Source organism: Panthera pardus, unplaced genomic scaffold, assembly GCF_024362965.1.
Source record: "Panthera pardus isolate Hobbes unplaced genomic scaffold, ASM2436296v1 HiC_scaffold_8, whole genome shotgun sequence".
NCBI classification, from domain to species: domain Eukaryota; kingdom Metazoa; phylum Chordata; class Mammalia; order Carnivora; family Felidae; genus Panthera; species Panthera pardus.
The window spans coordinates 91,374,502-91,394,836 of NW_026527013.1; the positions used below are offsets into that span (position 1 = coordinate 91,374,502).

Below are 20,335 nucleotides of genomic sequence, written 5' to 3' on the forward strand. Positions count from 1 at the left end.
TTCATTTTTCATTTTCTGTTTGGATGATCTATTCATTGATATAAGCGGGGTGTTAAAATCCCATACTATTATTGTATTACTATTGATTACTCTTTTTACATTTGTTATTGGTTGCTTTATATATATGGGTGCTTTCATGTCGTGTACGTATTTACAATTGCTACATCTTTTCATTGCATTTTTCCTTTTATGATTATGTAGTGTCCTTTTTTGTCTTATTCCAGTGTTTGTTTTAAAGTCCAGTTTTTAACTTTTTTTAGTGTAACCTCTGCATCCAACATGGGGCTTGAAGTCACAACTTCAAGATCACGAATTGCATGCCCTACAGACTGAGCCATCCAAAACCCTTAAAGTCCATTTTGTCCAATATAAGTATTGCTACCTCAACTTTCTTTTATCTTCAATTTGCATGATGTTTTTCTGTCCCTTTACTTTTAATCTACATGTGTCTTTAGTTGTGAAATGAGTATCTTGTAGGCAACCTATGGATGGGTCTTGTTTCTTTACCCATTCTATCACCGTATGTCTTTTGACTGGAGCATTTACTCCAGTTACATTCAAAGTAATTATTGATAGGTATGTACTTAAATGCCATTTCATTGCTTGTTTATGATTATTTTTGTAGTCTCTATTCCTTTCTTCTCTTGCTCTCTTCTTTCATGGTTTGGTGGCTTTCTTTAGTGATATACTTGGATTCCTTTCTATTTTTTTTTACAGACCTATTACTAGTTTATGATTCTGATTAGCATTAGGTTTATATATAAAATCTTATGCATCTAGCAGTCTATATTAAGTTGATGTTTGCTTCAGTCTGAACCCATTGTAAAAGCACTACATTTTTATTCCCCTCCCTCCCTCACAATTTTACAAATAGGGTGTCATACTTTACATTCTTGTATTTTGTGAATAACCCTTACCGATTTTTATAGATATACTTAATTTTACTACTTCTGTGTTTTCTACTTTTCTTACTCCTACTTATGGTCTTTCCACTCCAAGAATCCCCTTTAACATTACTTGTAAGGTTAGTTTAGTGGTGAGAATTCCTTTAACTTTTGTTTGTCTGGGAAACTTTTTGTCTCTTCTTCTATTTTGAATGATAACCTTGCTTGACAGCATATTCTCAGCTGCACATTTTTCCCTTTCAGTGCTTTGAATATATCATGCCACTACATTCTGGCCTGCAGAGTTTCTGCTGAAAAATCCGCTGATATTTTTCTGGGGTTTCCCTTGTTTGTAACTATTTTCTCTTGCCGCTTCTAAGATTTTCTTTTTATCACCTTTTGCCATTTTAATTATTACGTGTCTTGGTGTGGATTTCCGTGGGTTGATTTTGTTGGAGGATATCTGTCTTCTGAATCTGAATTTTTGTGTTCTTCCCCACATTTGGGAAGTTTCCAGCTATTATTTCTTCAAATACATTTCCTACGCCTTTTACTCTCTATTCTTCTGGGATCCCTGTAATGCAGATGTTATTATACTTGATGGTGTCACTTAATTCCCTTATTCTATTCTCTTTTATTTGCTTTTTTCCCTCTATCCTGTTCTCCTTGATTGCTTTCCATTACACTGTCCTCCAGGTCACTGATCCATCCTTCTGCTTCCTCTAGTTTACTCTTTATTCCCTCTACTGTTTTATCTCTTTTTTTTTCAATATATATAATTTATTGTCAAAATGGTTTCCATACAACACCCAGTGCTCATCCAAAAAGGTGCCCTCCTCAATACCCATCACCCACCCTCCCCTCCCTCCCACCCCCCATCAACCCTCAGTTTGTTCTCAGTTTTTAACAGTCTCTTATGCTTTGGGTCTCTCTCACTCTAACCTCTTTTTTTTTTTCCTTCCCCTCCCCCATGGGTTTCTGTTAAGTTTCTCAGGATCCACATAAGAGTGAAAACATATGGTATCTGTCTTTCTCTGTATGGCTTATTTCACTTAGCATCACACTCTCCAGTTCCATCCACGTTGCTACAAAGGGCCATATTTCATTCTTTCTCGTTGCCACGTAGTACTCCATTGTGTATATAAACCACAATTTCTTTATCCATTCATCAGTTGATGGACATTTAGGCTCTTTCCATAATTTGGCTATTGTTGAGAGTGCTGCTATAAACATTGGGGTACAAGTGCCCCTATGCATCAGTAGTCCTGTATCCCTTGGATAAATTCCTAGCAGTGCTATTGCTGGGTCATAGGGTAGGTCTATTTTTAAAATTTATTTATTTTTGGGACAGAGAGAGACAGAGCATGAACGGGGGAGGGGCAGAGAGAGAGGGAGACACAGAATCGGAAACAGGCTCCAGGCTCCGAGCCATCAGCCCAGAGCCTGACGCGGGGCTCGAACTCACGGACCGCGAGACGTGACCTGGCTGAAGTCGGACGCTTAACCGACTGCGCCACCCAGGCGCCCCAGGGTAGGTCTATTTTTAATTTTCTGAGGAACCTCCACACTGTTTTCCAGAGTGGCTGCACCAGTTTGCATTCCCACCAACAGTGCAAGAGGGTTCCCGTTTCTCCACATCCTCTCCAGCATCTATAGTCTCCTGATTTCTTCATTTTGGCCACTCTGACTGGCGTGAGGTGATATCTGAGTGTGGTTTTGATTTGTATTTCCCTGATGAGGAGCGACGTTGAGCGTCTTTTCATGTGTCCATTGGCCATCCGGATGTCTTCTTTAGAGAAGTGTCTATTCATGTTTTCTGCCCATTTCTTCACTGGGTTATTTGTTTTTCGGGTGTGGAGTTTGGTGAGCTCTTTATAGATTTTGGATACTAGCCCTTTGTCCGATATGTCATTTGCAAATATCTTTTCCCATTCCATTGGTTGCCTTTTAGTTTTGTTGGTTGTTTCCCTTTGCTGTGCAGAAGCTTTTTATCTTCATAAGGTCCAGGTAATTCATTTTTGCTTTTAATTCCCTTGCCTTTGGGGATGTGTCGAGTAAGAGATTGCTACGGCTGAGGTCAGAGCGGTCTTTTCCTGCTTTCTCTTCTAGGGTTTTGATGGTTTCCTGTCTCACATTCAGGTCCTTTATCCATTTTGAGTTTATTTTTGTGAATGGTGTGAGAAAGTGGTCTAGTTTCAACCTTCTGCATGTTGCTGTCCAGTTCTCCCAGCACCATTTGTTAAAGAGACTGTCTTTTTTCCATTGGATGTTCTTTCCTGCTTTGTCAAAGATGAGTTGGCCATACATTTGTGGGTCTAGTTCTGGGGTTTCTATTCTATTCCATTGGTCTATGTGTCTGTTTTTGTGCCAATACCATGCTGTCTTGATGATTACAGCTTTGTAGTAGAGGCTAAAGTCTGGGATCGTGATGCCTCCTGCTTTGGTCTTCTTCTTCAAAATTACTTTGGCTATTTGGGGCCTTTTGTGGTTCCATATGAATTTTAGGATTGCTTGTTCTAGCTTTGAGAAGAATGCTGGTGCAATTTTGATTGGGATTGCATTGAATGCGTAGATAGCTTTGGGTAGTATTGACATTTTGACAGTATTTATTCTTCCAATCCATGAGCAGGGAATGTCTTTCGATTTCTTTATATCTTCTTCAATTACCTTCTTCAGCTTTCTATAGTTTTCAGCATACAGATCTGTTACATCTTTGGTTAGATTTATTCCTAGGTATTTTATGCTTCTTGGGGCAATTGTGAATGGGATCAGTTTCTTTATTTGTCTTTCTGTTGCTTCATTGTTAGTGTATAAGAATGCAACTGATTTCTGTACATTGATTTTGTATCCTGCAACTTTGCTGAATTCATGTATCAGTTCTAGCAGACTTTTGGTGGAGTCTATCGGATTTTCCATGTATAATATCATGTCATCTGCAAAAAGCGAAAGCTTGACTTCATCTTTGCCAATTTTGATGCCTTTGATTTCCTTTTGTTGTCTGATTGCTGATGCTAGAACTTCCAACACTATGTTAAACAACAGCAGTGAGAGTGGGCATCCCTGTCGTGTTCCTGATCTCAGGGAAAAAGCTCTCAGTTTTTCCCCGTTGAGGATGATGTTAGCTGTGGGCTTTTCATAAATGGCTTTTATGATGTTTAAGTATGTTCCTTCTATCCCGACTTTCTCAAGGGTTTTTATTAAGAGAGGGTGCTGAATTTTGTCAAAGGCCTTTTCTGCATCGATTGACAGGATCATATGGTTCTTATCTTTTCTTTTATTAATGTGATGTATCACGTTGATTGATTTGCAAATGTTGAACCAGCCCTGCATCCCAGGAATGAATCCCACTTGATCATGGTGAATAATTCTTTTTATATGCTGTTGAATTCGATTTGCTAGTATCTTATTGAGAATTTTTGCATCCATATTCATCAGGGATATTGGCCTGTAGTTCTTTTTTTACTGGGTTTCTGTCTGGTTTGGGAATCAAAGTAATACTGGCTTCATAGAATGAGTCTGGAAGTTTTCCTTCCCTTTCTATTTCTTGGAATAGCTTGAGAAGGATAGGTATTATCCCTGCTTTAAACGTCTGGTAGAACTCCCCTGGGAAGCCATCTGGTCCTGGACTCTTATTTGTTGGAAGATTTTTGATAACCGATTCAATTTCTTCGCTGGTTATGGGTCTGTTCAAGCTTTCTATTTCCTCCTGATTGAGTTTTGGAAGAGTGTGGGTGTTTAGGAATTTGTCCATTTCTTCCAGGTTGTCCAATTTGTTGGCATATAATTTTTCATAGTATTCCCTGATAATTGTTTGTATCTCTGAGGGATTGGTTGTAATCATTCCATTTTCATTCATGATTTTATCTATTTGGGTCATCTCCCTTTTCTTTTTGAGAAGCCTGGCTAGAGGTTTTGTTTATTTTTTCAAAAAACCAACTCTTGGTTTCGTTGATCTGCTCTACAGTTTTTTTAGATTCTATATTGTTTATTTCTGCTCTGATCTTTATGATTTCTCTTCTTCTGCTGGGTTTAGGCTGTCTTTGCTGTTCTGCTTCTATTTCCTTTAGGTGTGCTGTTAGATTTTGTATTTGGGATTTTTCTTGTTTCTTGAGATAGGCCTGGATTGCAATGTATTTTCCTCTCAGGACAGCCTTCGCTGTATCCCAAAGCGTTTGGATTGTTGTATTTTCATTTTCGTTTGTTTCCATATATTTTTTAATTTCTTCTCTAATTGCCTGGTTGACCCACTCATTCGTTAGTAGGGTGTTCTTTAACCTCCACGCTTTTGGAGGTTTTCCAGACTTTTTCCTGTGGTTGATTTCAAGCTTCATAGCATTGTGGTCTGAAAGTATGCATGGTATAATTTCAATTCTTGTAAACTTATGAAGGGCTGTTTTGTGACCCAGTATATGATCTATCTTGGAGAATGTTCCATGTGCACTTGAGAAGAAAGTAAATTCTGTTGCTTTGGGATGCAGAGTTCTAAATATATCTGTCAAGTCCATCTGATCCAATGTATCATTCAGGGCCCTTGTTTCTTTATTGACCGTGTGTCTAGATGATCTATCCATTTCTGTAAGTGGAGTGTTAAAGTCCCCTACAATTACCACATTCTTATCAATAAGGTTGCTTATGTTTATGAGTAATTGTTTTATATATTTGGGGGCTCCCGTATTCGGCGCATAGACGTTTATAACTGTTAGCTCTTCCTGATCGATAGACCCTGTAATTATTATATAATGCCCTTGTTCATCTCTTGTTACAGCCTTTAATTAAAGTCTAGTTTGTCTGATATAAGTATGGCTACTCCAGCTTTCTTTTGGCTTCCAGTAGCATGATAAATAGTTCTCCATCCCCTCACTCTCAATCTAAACGTGTCCTCATGTCTAAAATGAGTCTCTTATAGATAGCAAATAGATGGGTCTTGTTTTTTTATCCATTCTGATACCCTATGTCTTTTGGTTGGCGCATTTAGTCCATTTACATTCAGTGTTATTATAGAAAGATGCGGGTTTAGAGTCATTGTGATGTCTGTATGTTTTATGCTTGTAGCGATGTCTCCGGTACTTTGTCTCCTAGGATTCCCCTTAGGATCTCTTGTAGGGCTGGTTTCGTGGTGACGAATTCCTTCAGCTTTTGTTTGTTTGGGAAGACCTTTATCTCTCCTTCTATTCTAAATGACAGACTTGCTGGATAAAAGATTCTCGGCTGCATATTTTTTCTGTTTAGCACACTGAAGATATCGTGCCAATCCTTTCTGGCCTGCCAAGTTTCAAAAGAGAGATCAGTCACGAGTCTTATAGGTCTCCCTTTATATGTGAGGGCACGTTTATCCCTTGCTGCTTTCAGAATTTTCTCTTTATCCTTGTATTTTGCCAGTTTCACTATGATATGTCGTGCAGAAGATCGATTCAAGTTACGTCTGAAAGGAGTTCTCTGTGCCTCTTGGATTTCATTGCCTTTTTCCTTCCCCAGTTCAGGGAAGTTCTCAGCTATTATTTCTTCAAGTACACCTTCAGCACCTTTCCCTCTCTCCTCCTCCTCTGGGATACCAATTATGCGTATATTATTTCTTTTTAGTGTATCACTTAGTTCTCTAATTTTCCCCTCATACTCCTGGATTTTTTTATCTCTCTTTTTCTCACCTTCCTCTTTTTCCATAATTTTATCTTCTAGTTCACCTATTCTCTCCTCTGCCTCTTCAATCCGAGCCGTGGACGTTTCCATTTTATTTTGCATCTCATTTAAAGCGGTTTTCAACTCCTCCTGACTGTTCCTTAGTCCCTTGATCTCTGTAGCAAGAGATTCTCTGCTGTCCTCTATACTGTTTTCAAGCCCAGTGATTAATTTTATGACTATTATTCTAAATTCACTTTCTGTTATTTCATTTAAATCCTTTTTGATCAGTTCATTAGCTGTTGTTATTTCCTGGAGATTCTTCTGAGGGGAATTCTTCCGTTTGGTCATTTTGGATAGTCCCTGGAGTGGTGAGGACCTGAAGGGCACTTCCCCTGTGCTGTGGTGTATAACTGAAGTTGGTGGGCGGGGCCACAGTCCAACCTGATGTCTGCCCCCAGCCCACCGCTGGGGCCACAGTCAGACTGGTGTGTGCCTTCTCTTCCCTCTCCTAGGGGCAGGATTCACTGTGGGGTGGCGTGGCCCATCTGGGCTACTTGCACACTGCCAGGCTTGTGGTCCTGGGGATCTGGCTGGGGTGGGTAGGCAAGGTGCACGGGGGCAGGAGGGGCAGGCTTAGCTCGCTTCTCCTTAGGTGATCCACTTCAGGAGGGGCCCTGTGGCAGCGGGAGGGAGTCAGACCCGCTGCCAGAGGGGTGGCTCCGCAGAAGCACAGCGTTGGGTGTTTGCGCTGAGCCAGCAAGTTCCCTGGCAGGTACTGGTTCCCTTTGGGATTTTGGCTGGGGGATGGGCGAGGGAGATGGTGCTGGCGAGCGCCTTTTTTTCCCTCCAAACTGAGCTCTGTCGTCCCGGGGCTCAGCAACTCTCCCTCCCTTTGTCCTCCAGCTTTCCAGCTTTCTGAGCAGAGCTGTTAACTTATGACCTCCCAGACGCTAAGTCGCGCTTGCTGTCGGAACACACTCCGTCCGGCCCCTCCGCTTTTGCAAGCCAGACTTGGGGGCTCTGCTTGGCCGGCAGGCTGCCCCTCCGCCCCAGCTCCCTCCCGACAGTCCGTGGAGTGCGCACCGCCTTGCCGCCGCCCTTCCTACCCTCTTCTGTGGGCCTCTCGTCTGCGCTTGGCTCCGGAGACTCCGTTCTGCTAATCCTCTGGCGGTTTTCTGGGTTATTTAGGCAGGTGTACGTGGAATCTAAGTGATCAGCAGGACGCGCGGTGAGCCCAGCATCCTCCTATGCCGCCATCTTCCCAGCATCCCCCCTACTGTTTAAAATGGCTTTTTCTTTAGTGTTTATTTTTGAGAGAAAAAGCACGTGAGTAGGGGAGGGGCAGAAAACAAGGAAGATAGAGAATCCGAAGCAGGCTCTGCACTGTCCATGCAAAACCCATAAACTGTGAGAACGTGACCTGAGCTGAAGTCGAATGCTCAACTGACTGAGCCACCCAGCCACCCCTGTTCCCTCTAGTATATTTTTAATTTTAGTTTTTGAGTTCTTTATCTCTGCTTGGTTCTTTTTTATATTTTTTGTGTCTTTGTTGAGAGTTTCACTGAAGTCCTCCCATATTTTCTCAAGCTCAGTGATTATGACCATTACTTTCTGTATCAGATATATTGCTTATCTCCATTTTGTTAACTCTTTTGTTGTGATTTTGTCCCTTCTTTCATTTGGGACACAGTCCTTGGTCTTCTCATATGTGTCTAACTTTCTGTGTCTTTTTCTATGTGTTAGGAAAGTTAGCCATGTCTCTGGCTCTTGAAAGTAGTGGCCTTATGAAGAAAAGGTCCTATAGTGCCCTACAGAGCAATCTCCCATTTACCAGAACCTGGAGCTTCAGGGGCATCTCCTATGTGTGTTGAATACACCCTATTGCTGTGACTGAGCTGCATTTCTCTTCAGTCATATGCAATGACTGTTTTTGACTGTTCTGGGCAGGGTTTGGTTTCTGTGTTGCTAGTGGGCCAGTATGGGGCTGCCTTGGGCTTGAGTTGAGTCAGACCAGGAATTTGCCAAAGCTGTGGTCATGTTAAACTGCAGAGTGCTCTCCTTTGTTGTCCCCCGAGAGGCTTTCATTGGTGGGTGGGGACTGCAGTCAGACCAGGTGTCTATCCCCAGCCCACTTCTGGGGCTTCAGTGGAGCTGGGTGTATGGGTATATTTCCCTCTCATCAGGGCAGCAGTTTTTTTGAAGTAGTCACTGTCAGGGCTGCTTGCACAGTGTTAGGCTTATAGTGCCTCTTTGGATGGATTCCTCCCTAGGGCAGGTTGGATGGTGTGGGTCTGCAGAACATCATGGGGGTGGGGCATGCAGTTAGCAAGGTTGGAGCAGAGGGCCCCTGGAGCCACTTTGGAGAGTTCAGAAGTGCAAGTTAGAGGGAGTAGTCCACAGGAGAGCACAGGCTCGGAAGGCATGTTAACAAGCTACATGGAGAATGTCTGTGCTGATTCTGCAGGTGTCTGCATATATAGGCTGGGGGACAGGGGAGGGAAAGGTGAATTCTTCAGTGTTCATGATCAATCCAGAGTCGTATTATGTTCTATTGTATTATACTTAGTTAAGAAAAATGAAGTGTTTTGGCAAATTATATACCTATATATAGTGCAAATTACATATTTAGAAAGTAAGGAATTTTCAGGCTTTAGCTAGATTCCAGAGAATAAATTGTATTCATCAAATATTTCTGTCATGCCCATGAGGGCTTAATAATGAGCTGATTTCCTTTGAAAAATAGAACAACTCACTGAACTTTAACTGGAAGCTATCCTGTTTTGTTCCAAACTGTTTCTCAGGAGAGCTGGACTCCTGCTTCATAGAGAGATTTTGTGTTTATAAATCCATGGTATTTTGATTTTATGTATATCCATAAGGATATGCTCAGGTTAGAGAGTTGAAGGTATATTCAGAGGGCTTATGAAATGGCCAGTTAATACTGACACATATTTCAACATAGTTACGCATAAAGAATCAAACTTCACATGATATTTTTTTACCAAAATGCCAAGTAAAATAACTTTACGTAAGCAAGACAAAGATCCTTTTCAAGGATCTGGAAGCATTTATTGGGAAAGGTAAAATATAATAATAGAATTTAAGTTGTACTTTCTGGACTTACCTTTTGAGAATGGTTATGAAAAAGACAGGATAATCAGAGGTACTTTTAGATGGTTGCTTCTTTACACATTTTAGTCATTTTTAAAAATATTTATTTATTTATTCATTTAAATGTTTTATTTATTTTTGAGAGAGAAAGAGACAGAATGGCAAGTGGAGGAGGGGCAGAGAGAGAGGGAGACACACAGTCCAAAGCAGGCTCCAGGCTCTGAGCTGTCAGCACAGAGCCCAACACGGTGCTCAAACTCATGGACCAGAAGATCATGACCTGAGCCGAAGTTGGACGCTTAACCGACTGAGGCACCCAGACACCCCTGCTTCTTTACACATTTTAAGTGTATCTGCCATGGCCCCTCAATACATTTACTTGATATTAGTTGCAAATACGTTTTTTCAATTTTCATGAAAATGCTCTCTTTGAAATATTTTGTAGATTTAATTTAAATATTTGGTTACAACTGGACTTGGGCATATGTACTTAAAGCACTTTCAAAGTGCTTTACATAGAGTGTTTTTTGTATACATTTGAAGTTAACATGATTTAAAATAGGAAGTTATAACTACATGAAAATTTATTCAAAACTCTAACCACAGAGAATAAACCTATAGTACAAACACAGAAGATAGAATGGGGCCCCTGGGTGGCTCAGGGGACCTCATTTCCCTTCAGGTCATGATCTTACGGTTTTGAGATGGAGCCCCTTGTCAGAGCCCCTCATCAGGCTCTGCGCTGACGGTGCAAAGACTGGGATTCTCTTTCTCCCTCCCTCTCACTCTCCCCACCCTCACACTCACTCACATGTTTATGCTCTCTCTCTCAAAATAAATAAATAAACATTTTTAAAAAATTATAAAAAGAAAGAATGGCAACAAATCATTACAAAAAAATCATCAGATAACAAAGGAAAACAAAAGTGGAAGAGAGACACAAAACTGCAAAACAGAATGGCAGTAATTAGGATTAAACTCATCAATCAGAAGGCAGAGAGTGACTGAATGGATTAAAAGAGTAAGAGCCAATGATATCCTGTCAACAAGAGACTCATTTCAGATTTAAAGACATACGTAGGCTGAAAGTGAAGGAATGGAAAAAGATATTTTATGCAAATGGTAACCAAAAGAAAGCAGGGTGTCTGTACTCAAAATAGACTTTAAGTCTAAAACTTTCTCTAGAGGTAAAGAAGGTCATTATATAATGATAAAAGGTTCAGCTCAGCAGGAAGATGTGTGTGTGTATGTGTATGTACATACACATATGTGTGTGTATGTATATATATATATATATATATATATATATATATAAAGTCTCTGGATATTAAATATCTGGAAGGGAAATTTAAAAACAATCCTATTCACAGTGGCAGCAAGAATACAATATTTAGGAATAAATTTAACCAAAGAGGTGAAAGATTGATACCCTGAAAATATTAAAACATTGACAAAGGAAATTAAGATACTGGTAAATAAAAAAGATATCTTGTGTTCATGGATTGGAAGAATTAATATTATTAAAATGTACATAGTATCCAAAGTGATATGCAGATTCAGTGCAATCCCTATCAAAATCCCAATGTCATTTTTCACATAAATAGAAAAAGCAATCCTAACATTCATATTTTAGACCCTGAATAGCCAAATCAGTTTTCAGAAAGAAGAACAAAGCTAAAGACATCACATTTCTTGGTTTCAAAATATATTATAAATTATAGTAATCAGAAAAGTATGGTACTGACATTGAAACAGACATATAGGCCATTGGAACAGAATAGAGAGCCCCCAAATAAGTCCATGAATCTACAAGTCAGCTGATCTTTGACAAGCTTACCAAGAACCCACAAAAGGAGTAGTGTTGGGAAAACTGAATATCCACATACAGAAGAATGAAATTGGATTCTTCTCTTACCATTTACAAAAATAAATTCAAAATAGATTAAAGATTTAAATCTAAGACCTGAAACTGTAAAAATACAAAAGAAAACAGGGAAATAACTTTTGACATTAGTCTCGGCAATCGTATTTTTGCTTATTATACCAAAAGCACAGGCAATAAAAGCAAAAATAGAAAAATGGATTGTATGAAATTTAAAAAATTCTGCACAAAAAACATTAGAGTAAAATGGCAACATACCAAATGGAAGAAAATATTTTCAACATCTGTCTAATAAGGAGTTAATATTCAAAATCTATAAGGGACTCATAATAGCAAAAATCTAACTCAGCTTAAAAATGAGCAAAGGACTTGAATAGACATTTCTCCAGGGAAGACATGCAAATGACCAATAGGTATATGAAAAGATGCTTAACTTCACTAATCATCAGGGACATGCAAATCACAGTCACAATGAAATACCTTCTTACTTAGAATGTCTGTTACCAGATAGGTGTTAGAAAACAACTGTTGGTGAGGATATGGAAAAAGGGAGCCCTCATGCCCAGTTGGTAGTACTATAGATGGGTATGGTCACTTTGAAAAAGAGTAGGAGGTTCCTCAAAATATTAAAAATAGAACTATCTTATGTTTAAGCAATTCCACTTCTAGGTATTTATCCAAAGGAAATGGAGTTAGAATCTCAAAAAGATATCTCCATTTAGGTGTTAATTTCAGCCTTATTTACAGTACTCAAGAGGTGGAAACAACCTCAGTGTTCACTGATGGATGAATGGATAAAGAAAACGTGATATATGAAGATTCTGTGTCTATATACACACATAAACACAATGGAATATTATTCCACCTTTAAAAAAAGGAAGGAAATCCTGCCATTTGCAACAACATGGATAAACCTTGAAGGCATTATGCTAAGTGAACTAAATCAGATGTAGAAAAACAAATAGTGCATAATTTCATTTATATGTGGAATCCAAAATAGTCAAACTTACAGAAGCAGAGAGTAGAATGGTTATTACCAATTCTGGCCCAGATAGAGGGGGAAATGAGGAGATGTTGGTCTATAAGTACAAAGTTTCAGTTATGCAGGATGAATAAATTATGGAGATCTAATGCTAAGCAACATGACTGTACTTAACAGTACTGTATTGTGTACTTGAAATGTTCTAAGAGGGTTCATCTCAAGTGTACTTATCACACACAAAAAAGAGGTAACTGTGAGGTGATGGATATGTTAATTATCTTGTGATTACTTCACATTGTATATGCATATCAAATCAAGTTGTATACTCTAGATGTATACAATTTTAAAAAAATTTTTTAATGTTTATTTTTGAGAGAGGGAGAGAGAGAGCATAAGTAGGGGGGTGCAGAGAGAGAGGGAGACACGGAATCTGAAGCAGGCTTCAGGCTCTGAGCTATCAGCACAGAGCCGGATGCAGGGCTTCAACTCACGAACCACGAGATCATGATCTGAGCTGAAGTTGGACGTTTAACTGACTGAGCCATCCAGGTGCCCCTAGATGTATGCAATTTTTAATTGCTGATTATACCTCAGTAAAGCTATGGGGCAAGATATTGAATTATATTTTTTGTGGCAAACTTCTTGCATAATTTCTATTGAAAATCTGAAGAGAAATTAGCTATCTAGCAATTTAGGGGTAGATACCACAGGAAAGTTCTTAAAATTAGTGTGGTAAATATATTACGGATATGTTAATAAATTTCCTTTATTGCATTTTCCTGTAGAATTGTTACCTTAGTGAGAGAATATTCAGTTGTTAATGAGAGACTTAGAACATAGATATAAGTGACAAATAGTATCTATCTCATATACAATAATTTAATTATTAAATTAGCTCATTAGTGTTAGCATTGGTTAGCGTTTTTATTAAAGTTAAATGCTAACTTCATAAAATTTTGCCTTTAATTTTCACTGATTTGACCACAAGGTAATGACAGTAATTGTTGAGTGACTTAAGATGAACCTACTTTTAAGCTTGGCCAATGAGAAAAATACCCTCATTTTACTTCGCTTGTAAAAAAAAAATCCAACCAACTCTTAAGCACAAATGGAATTTGTTAGATTGATATCAATGACTCAAGCAATGGATAGAAAGACTAGAAAAGTAGGCTTGGAGAGAGGTAGGTTGAGCTACTTCAGAGAGTTGGGAAGTAGAACTCCACGTATATCTCTTTGCTGGTGCATTTTGGTCAGGGCCCGTTGCTAGAATGAATAAACTACTTTGTCTCTTTATTATCTAAATAGACTGAGCCAAGATTCAGAATTCAACGGTGGGTTTTCAAGGTGCCTTAATGGCCCCTAGTATACTGAAGTGGTGAAAGGGCCTTACACAGAGGTCCTCCAGGAACCTTTCCCTTTGTAGTATCAAGTTGAATGCCAGCATTGTGTGTTTCCCTCCATATTCCTCACAGAAAGTGGAAAACAGATGCAGCATGGATGAAGTTATGCCCATCCAGTACACTGAAATCTCTTATCTCCTGCTTCAAAGGACCAGGCAGTTTCCCTTAGAAAACAATGTCGTTAGGATTTCTAAACACAAAAGTCTAAAGACAATACAATAATTTGTCATTAGACTAAAATTTTCCATGGACTAATGTGTAAAAACTTGTGTAAAACTTAGTTCTTTTTTTTTCATTCTATGCAGTGTAAAACTTTGCTTTTCCAGAAAGAATATATTCTAAGTTGGAAGTTGTTCAGTTACTTGTCATTAACTGAATTTTTCCAATGTCATTTCCTCACAGATGCCCATTTGCCTTCCTTGCATTCTGCTCTAAATACTTCCTATAAACCAATTATGACGTTGAAGTTGTTTTCCAGTGACAGTCAGTAGAGACCCTAGAAAGTGAATATGTGAAGGAGAAAAATCTAATAAGCGAAGCCTAGGGGCACCTGGGTGGCTCAGTCGGTTAGGTGTCCAACTCTTGATTTCTGTTCAGGTGATGATTTCATGGTTTGTGAGTCTGAGCCCTGTGTCAGGCTCCGCACTGACCGCACATGGAGCCTGCTTGGGATTTTCTCTCTGTCCCTTCTCTGCTTGCACGGGTACTTGCTCACACCCTCTCTTTCTCAAAATAAATAAACTTAAAAAAAAAAAAGCCAAAATAATGGTACTTTATCATAATAAATTTTCTGGCCAGTAATCCCCTTTTTGGCGTCACAAGATTTTTTTCTATCAGTCTTGTAATTTTTCTGAACTCCTTACTGTTTTCATAAAAACCTAGGTTAAGGTTGTTAAATTTTTCATTCTTTTTAAATTTTTCATTCTTTTCCAGTGAAATTGTTGAAAGTAGTCAAAACAAGTATCTTCTTGTGATACATTCTCACGGACTTCTGCCTGTTTTACTTTTTTTAGTATTCAATTCTGAGAATCTAGTATTTACATCAAATACTATTTCTTTCTGGGCATAGTGGAGCAAATATTTTTAAATGTACACAGATATCCTGTAAAATCAGAAATATTCATAGTTAGACTGTTAGAGACATATACATGGGGTTGTTCCATTTGAATCATTTCCAGCTAGAGGTTTTGTGCAGGCTAATTTTCTTTAGTGAAGGGTTGTCTTGCCAGCACACTGTTGACTCTGCCATCCACAATAGGACAGTTGTTCCTACTTCCCTGCTTCTGAGCTGATGGCTCAAGACTTTGGTACACTCAAGTCATGGACTCCTGTTGGAGAATGTGGCTTGCCTAGGTTATATTTTGAAGCCTTAGTTAGAAGTAGAATACAACCTTTGCAAACAGAATTACACTTTTTTTTTAATAGTTTTTAAGTACGTCTACACCCAACGTGGGGCTCAAACTTAAAACCCCTGGATCAAGAGTCGCATGCTCCACCTGAGCCAGCCAGCCCCCCTCCCCCCCAGAATTATGCTTTTAAACTTAAAAAAAAATTTTTTTAATGGTTTTATTTTATTTTTGAGAGAGAGAGAGAGACTATGAGTTGGGGAGGGGCAGAGAGAGTGAGAGAGACCCAAAATCTGAAACAGGCTCCAGGCTCTGAACTGTCAGCCCAGAGCCCGACCCAGGGCTCAAACTCACCAATGGTAAGATCATGACCTGAGCTGAAGTCAGAAGTTGAAGCCACCCAGGTGCCCCTAGAATTATGCTTTTAAATTATCTTTAACTACCAACTCAAATGTTGAATTAGTCTTGTGACAGTGATTTGTGAGGTTTAAATTTTGGCAAAAATTAACTTCTTTTGAAAATTGTTATTAACGGTTCTACAAAAATGAGAATAAACCATGTATTATAATGGCCTCATTCTGTAAATGGAAATATTTCCAGTGGGTTGTATTGTTCAATGTAGTTATCATTGATTTAATTATTTTCTTTTTTTAAAATGTTTATTTATTTTGAGGAAGAGAGAGAGCATGCGTGAGCAGGGGAGGGGCAGAGAGAGAGAGAGAGAGGATGAGAGAGAATCCCATATGGGGCTCAAACTCATAAACCATGGGATCATGACTTGAGCTGAAATCAAGAGTGGGACACTCACCCAACTAAGCCACCCACGTGCCCTGATGGAATTATTTTTATAAAGATTTATTGGTGGTCACTTTTATAAAAAAAAAATTGCAGAAACCTTATGGATTTTTAATTTTATGTTTTTCTGAGGTGGTTTTATTTTTTATTCATTTTAATTGTTTTTTGTTTACTGAGTTAAATGACTTTAATAGATTGTGAATTTTGAAGCTAAAAAATCACACACATGCAGTCTTTTCTTATTTTAACTGGCATCTGATAATCTATAACTTTAAGGTATCACCCTAGTTTTTTAGATAAGATGTGAAATTCAGCTTTTGTCCTTTAGTAACATCTCTGTAAAAGATTGAAAGTCTGCATTTCACACGTTAGTGATTTGTTACAGCCTTTGGAGAAAAAGTGAAAAACACATATTGTAGGAGATAGTCATAGCCCCAACTAGTCTTCCTGTAGTTCTGTTGGCAATCTGTTATCGTACCATTTTAAAAGATGAATTTTGGGGGCCAGGTTGATACCGTTAGGTTCCTCTGCCATTGCAGAGCAGTGAAGACAAAAGCACTCACCATCTTAATATTCACAGGACTGTGCTAAAGAATAATGATTTAAGATCAAGACAAGAGTTAACTGCCCACCTCACCAACCAGTGGCCTTCCCCAGGAGCTCTGGATGTCAATGCTGTTGCCTTGGATACGTTGCTTTACCGAAAACACAATAAACAGTGGTATGAGTAAGTGTAATACTTTTTTTTCCAACTAATTACAAATTTAGTTGTACCAAAACATTTGGTTATCCACGTTGGTTTCTCACGTATTCGTCTTTCTGAATTCATTATTACTTTAGGGCAAAAGTAGAATTTAAGACTACTTTGGCTTGATAAAGTCAGATTAAGGCAGTAAATATGTTAGTATTTTGAAGCCAAGGCACCCTGGGGAAGTAAAGTATCTAAGAAATTCTTAAGCAGTATTGTACCGGCTACCTGCTTCTCCTTTAGTCTTCAGCCAGTCCTTCAGTTAAGTCTATGAGCTCATATTTAATGAGACACCTATTTTTGAATTTTAGCTTTGGTATTTGTATTTGCCTTAGGAATAATTGTCCTGCCAGTGAGAAAAAATTCCATCTTATGAAAGAATGGAAAGATACTTACCTGTTCTTGGTGGGTCTGAAAGAGTTTTGCTAATTTTCAGTAAATCTAATTTTTGGAGGCTATAGAAGATATAATCACCCCACCTGTTGGCCACAAGATCCTTTACCTATTTTTTTATCCCTTTTCAGGACTATTTCATTAAGTCAGAGTGTCGTAATGTTGAGAAATCTGCAAATCTTAGGCTGCATTCCTTTATGGTATCTTCGTTTTGAACTTAAATTTTGTATTACCTTCTTTTGGCTTTTAGACATTTTGTCCATATTGATAACTTTTTGGTTATCTTTATTTACCTATCTTCAGCTAATTTTCTAATTATTTCCCTGTTGTCCCTCCATCCCCTTCTGTTCTCTCCCTTTCCTCCCCCCCCCCCACTTTCTTCTCTTTCCTTTCTTCTCCCCTCCCTGCCTCCCTCTTTTTTTGTTTGTTTCTTTCTTTCTCTACTCTTCTTTTAGAGTTCTTGTATTTACACTTCACTGGTAGAGTTACCCACTTCCATTTGTGCTTCTTAGGGTGCTTTTCACTAGGTAGTTAGTAGTTAGACATTTCTACAGGGATTGTTTCAGCATAGACTTAATTTCCGCCTGTTTACTATGTGGTTTTTTTCATTTATCAGAGGGAATACTCAAAATAAATTTGAGCTTCTGTTGCCTTTTTTGCTTGTTGGTTTCACTGATTGCTAGAGATAAGGAAGAGTGAGCAGATTATTTACAGAATAAATCATTAGAACTGTTTTCATTATCTACTAACCCATGATTCAAGGTATTGACTGAAGCTTTCATGGTTTGGGATCTAGTTCCCTTATATACCCCTATGAAAAATTTGAATAACTAGAGTATATCTTCTTATGCTGGTGTATAATTTTATTTTTCTATAATGTATGTAAGTAATAAAAATATTAGTTTATTCATATTTCTGATATATGATGAAAAAACTGAATCTGTTTTAATACTTGGTTCTTATTTCTGTATAACATACAAGATACTCTTGCTTTTATAACTATAAAAATATTGAAAGGTTAACTCCTGACAAGTTAAAAGACTAGTAATATGCTTTTTTACTACAATATCCACATTGTTACTTTAGGTAGTAGAAGGTAAAATATTTAGCCAAAAAGATGTGTTTGTAGCCCTGGCTGCCTGTAGAGCTACCTATTGAGGAACCAGTGAGTCTAAATGGAAGAGTTACTTCAAGTTTACCTTTGTATGTGGTAATAATGACTAGCTTTTACAAAGTATTATAGCAGCAGCAAAAGTAATTGGAGTATCAGAAAAGAAAGTAGTGAAACTGTTTGACATGGATCCCGATTTTATACTCCTTGACTCAGCTACTCCATTAGCTCTTTCTCAGCATCATCCTTTAATCTGGCCTTACTGTAGATGTTGTTATTGCCTTTAGATGGCCCTATTACCAAACTACTATTCCTGAACAAAATGTTTGCAGCTAGGGTGTAGTATGGAGATCACTGGACCTAGAGTGTAAGGTCAGGATTTAAAAGTAATCTCTGCTACCCTACTTGCTGTGTAACACTAAGCAATACCTCCCTCTTACCTTCTGCACATGTAATACTGGGACTAATTCCTGTTCAAATGAGTAATAAGTTGCTTGGCACCTAATACTTCTCACGAAATCTTTTATATTCTGTATAGTCTTTTTTTTATGTTCTCAGATAACCTTGTGTCTTCCATGTTTGGAGAATATACACCCACCCACTGTCCCAAGCTCTCCTTTCTTAGAGAGTTTGTAAAACCTATGTAAAATTAAAATGACCAGCAAATCCCCAGATGTTCTGAACAAATAATCTTTTTAATGCAACTTTTTAATGTAAAAATGGAGACTTTGGATTTTCAGATTAGAGTGGTGCTGTATAAATCATGTTTGAAACATCATAGCTTTTCTCAGGATTAGTTTTTGCTGTTCTCAAATTTGTAATATAAGCTAAAGTTCTTGAACTAACCTCATCATTTATTCCTCTTAATTTGACCAATATCTTCAGTAGTTTAACAAACATTTTTGAGAACCTACAAATTATTATCAAAGTGGCCAGAATCTCTTAATAAGGAACATTAGTGCTCTTGATAATTCGGAGAAAGAAATTGACCATATAAGTAGTCATTATATGTATTATAATTATAATTTCCTGCTAAGAAAATGTGATGCCTGTATTTCTCTAGGAGATTTGCTGAATTAGCTTTGAAAAGACTGAGAAGGTGCTATTTGACTTGATCAATTTCTTGGTCTTGCAGACATTTCTTAAAATGAGTGATTGGGTAACTTAGCTATGTTGTCATCTACTCATGGAAGAAATCCTTTTCATAGTAGAAGATTTTACATTTATTTTCATTTATTGTACTGTTAATAAAGCTTTAGAAGTATCATTTCCATTGTTTTCTTGATTACTTAGACCTGGCAATATTAATTATGTTAGATTTTCTATCTTTTCCTTTATTTCAAACATTAGAGATATCATGTTAAAAATGTTTCAAGCATTATAGGCTGATTGTAAAAACTCAACAATAAATATGTAAGCACATTCCCTTAACACACACCTGGAGAGCATTTGATTACTTTTTTATTTCCAATTTGTTTCTATTTTAATGTTTATTTATATTTATATGTTAAGTTTAGGTCACATGAGCTTATTAGATACAGGTTATATAATTTTATTATATTATATAATCTTGTTAGATTATTGCCTAACCCATCCATTTCCATCCCTAAAGATTAGATTCATTATCATCATCTGTTTATTTTCTACGTAGGCTTTTTTGTCTTGTAAATTTATCATTATTTTCATTTAGGCTGTCATTCACAAAATTATTAAGAATTATGAGCTTTTATATGCCCTTCATGATCTACTATTTAGGCTAACATTTTTGAATGACTGCTGATAAGTAGGTATAATTACTTCACATGTCTTATAGGGTCTTCTTCTTATGTGAATCTTTCCAGTATTTTTGGAGTAGGACTCCCCAAAGCATTGAGACTGCAAAAATCTTTTACAGCTTATAAATTTTGCATTGACCTAACTCGTATACAGCCTTCCCTTTCAGGCTCCCTTGCATCCTTCCATTAATTTTAGTAGTTTAAAAGTATATCAGTATTCTACTATAGGAAATGTTTGTTTTGTTTTTTAAACACATTTCTATGAAAATCAAACCAAGAATAAAAAGAA

General features: G+C 37.8%; 1 protein-coding gene across 5 annotated transcripts in view; it reads left to right on the plus strand.

The window, feature by feature from the left end:
- RUNDC3B (RUN domain containing 3B) overlaps window positions 1-20,335 on the plus strand; it is a 153,858-nt gene that overhangs the window by 113,170 nt on the left and 20,353 nt on the right. For 3 of the 5 annotated variants that reach the window (XM_019443206.2, XM_019443207.2, XM_019443210.2), the window contains one exon: window positions 16,600-16,746. The exons of the other annotated variants lie outside the window; for them this stretch is intronic. In XM_019443206.2, the coding sequence (XP_019298751.1) occupies window positions 16,600-16,746 (147 nt within the window). The remainder of the gene's footprint in view (window positions 1-16,599; window positions 16,747-20,335) is intronic. 5 annotated transcript variants of the gene reach the window in all.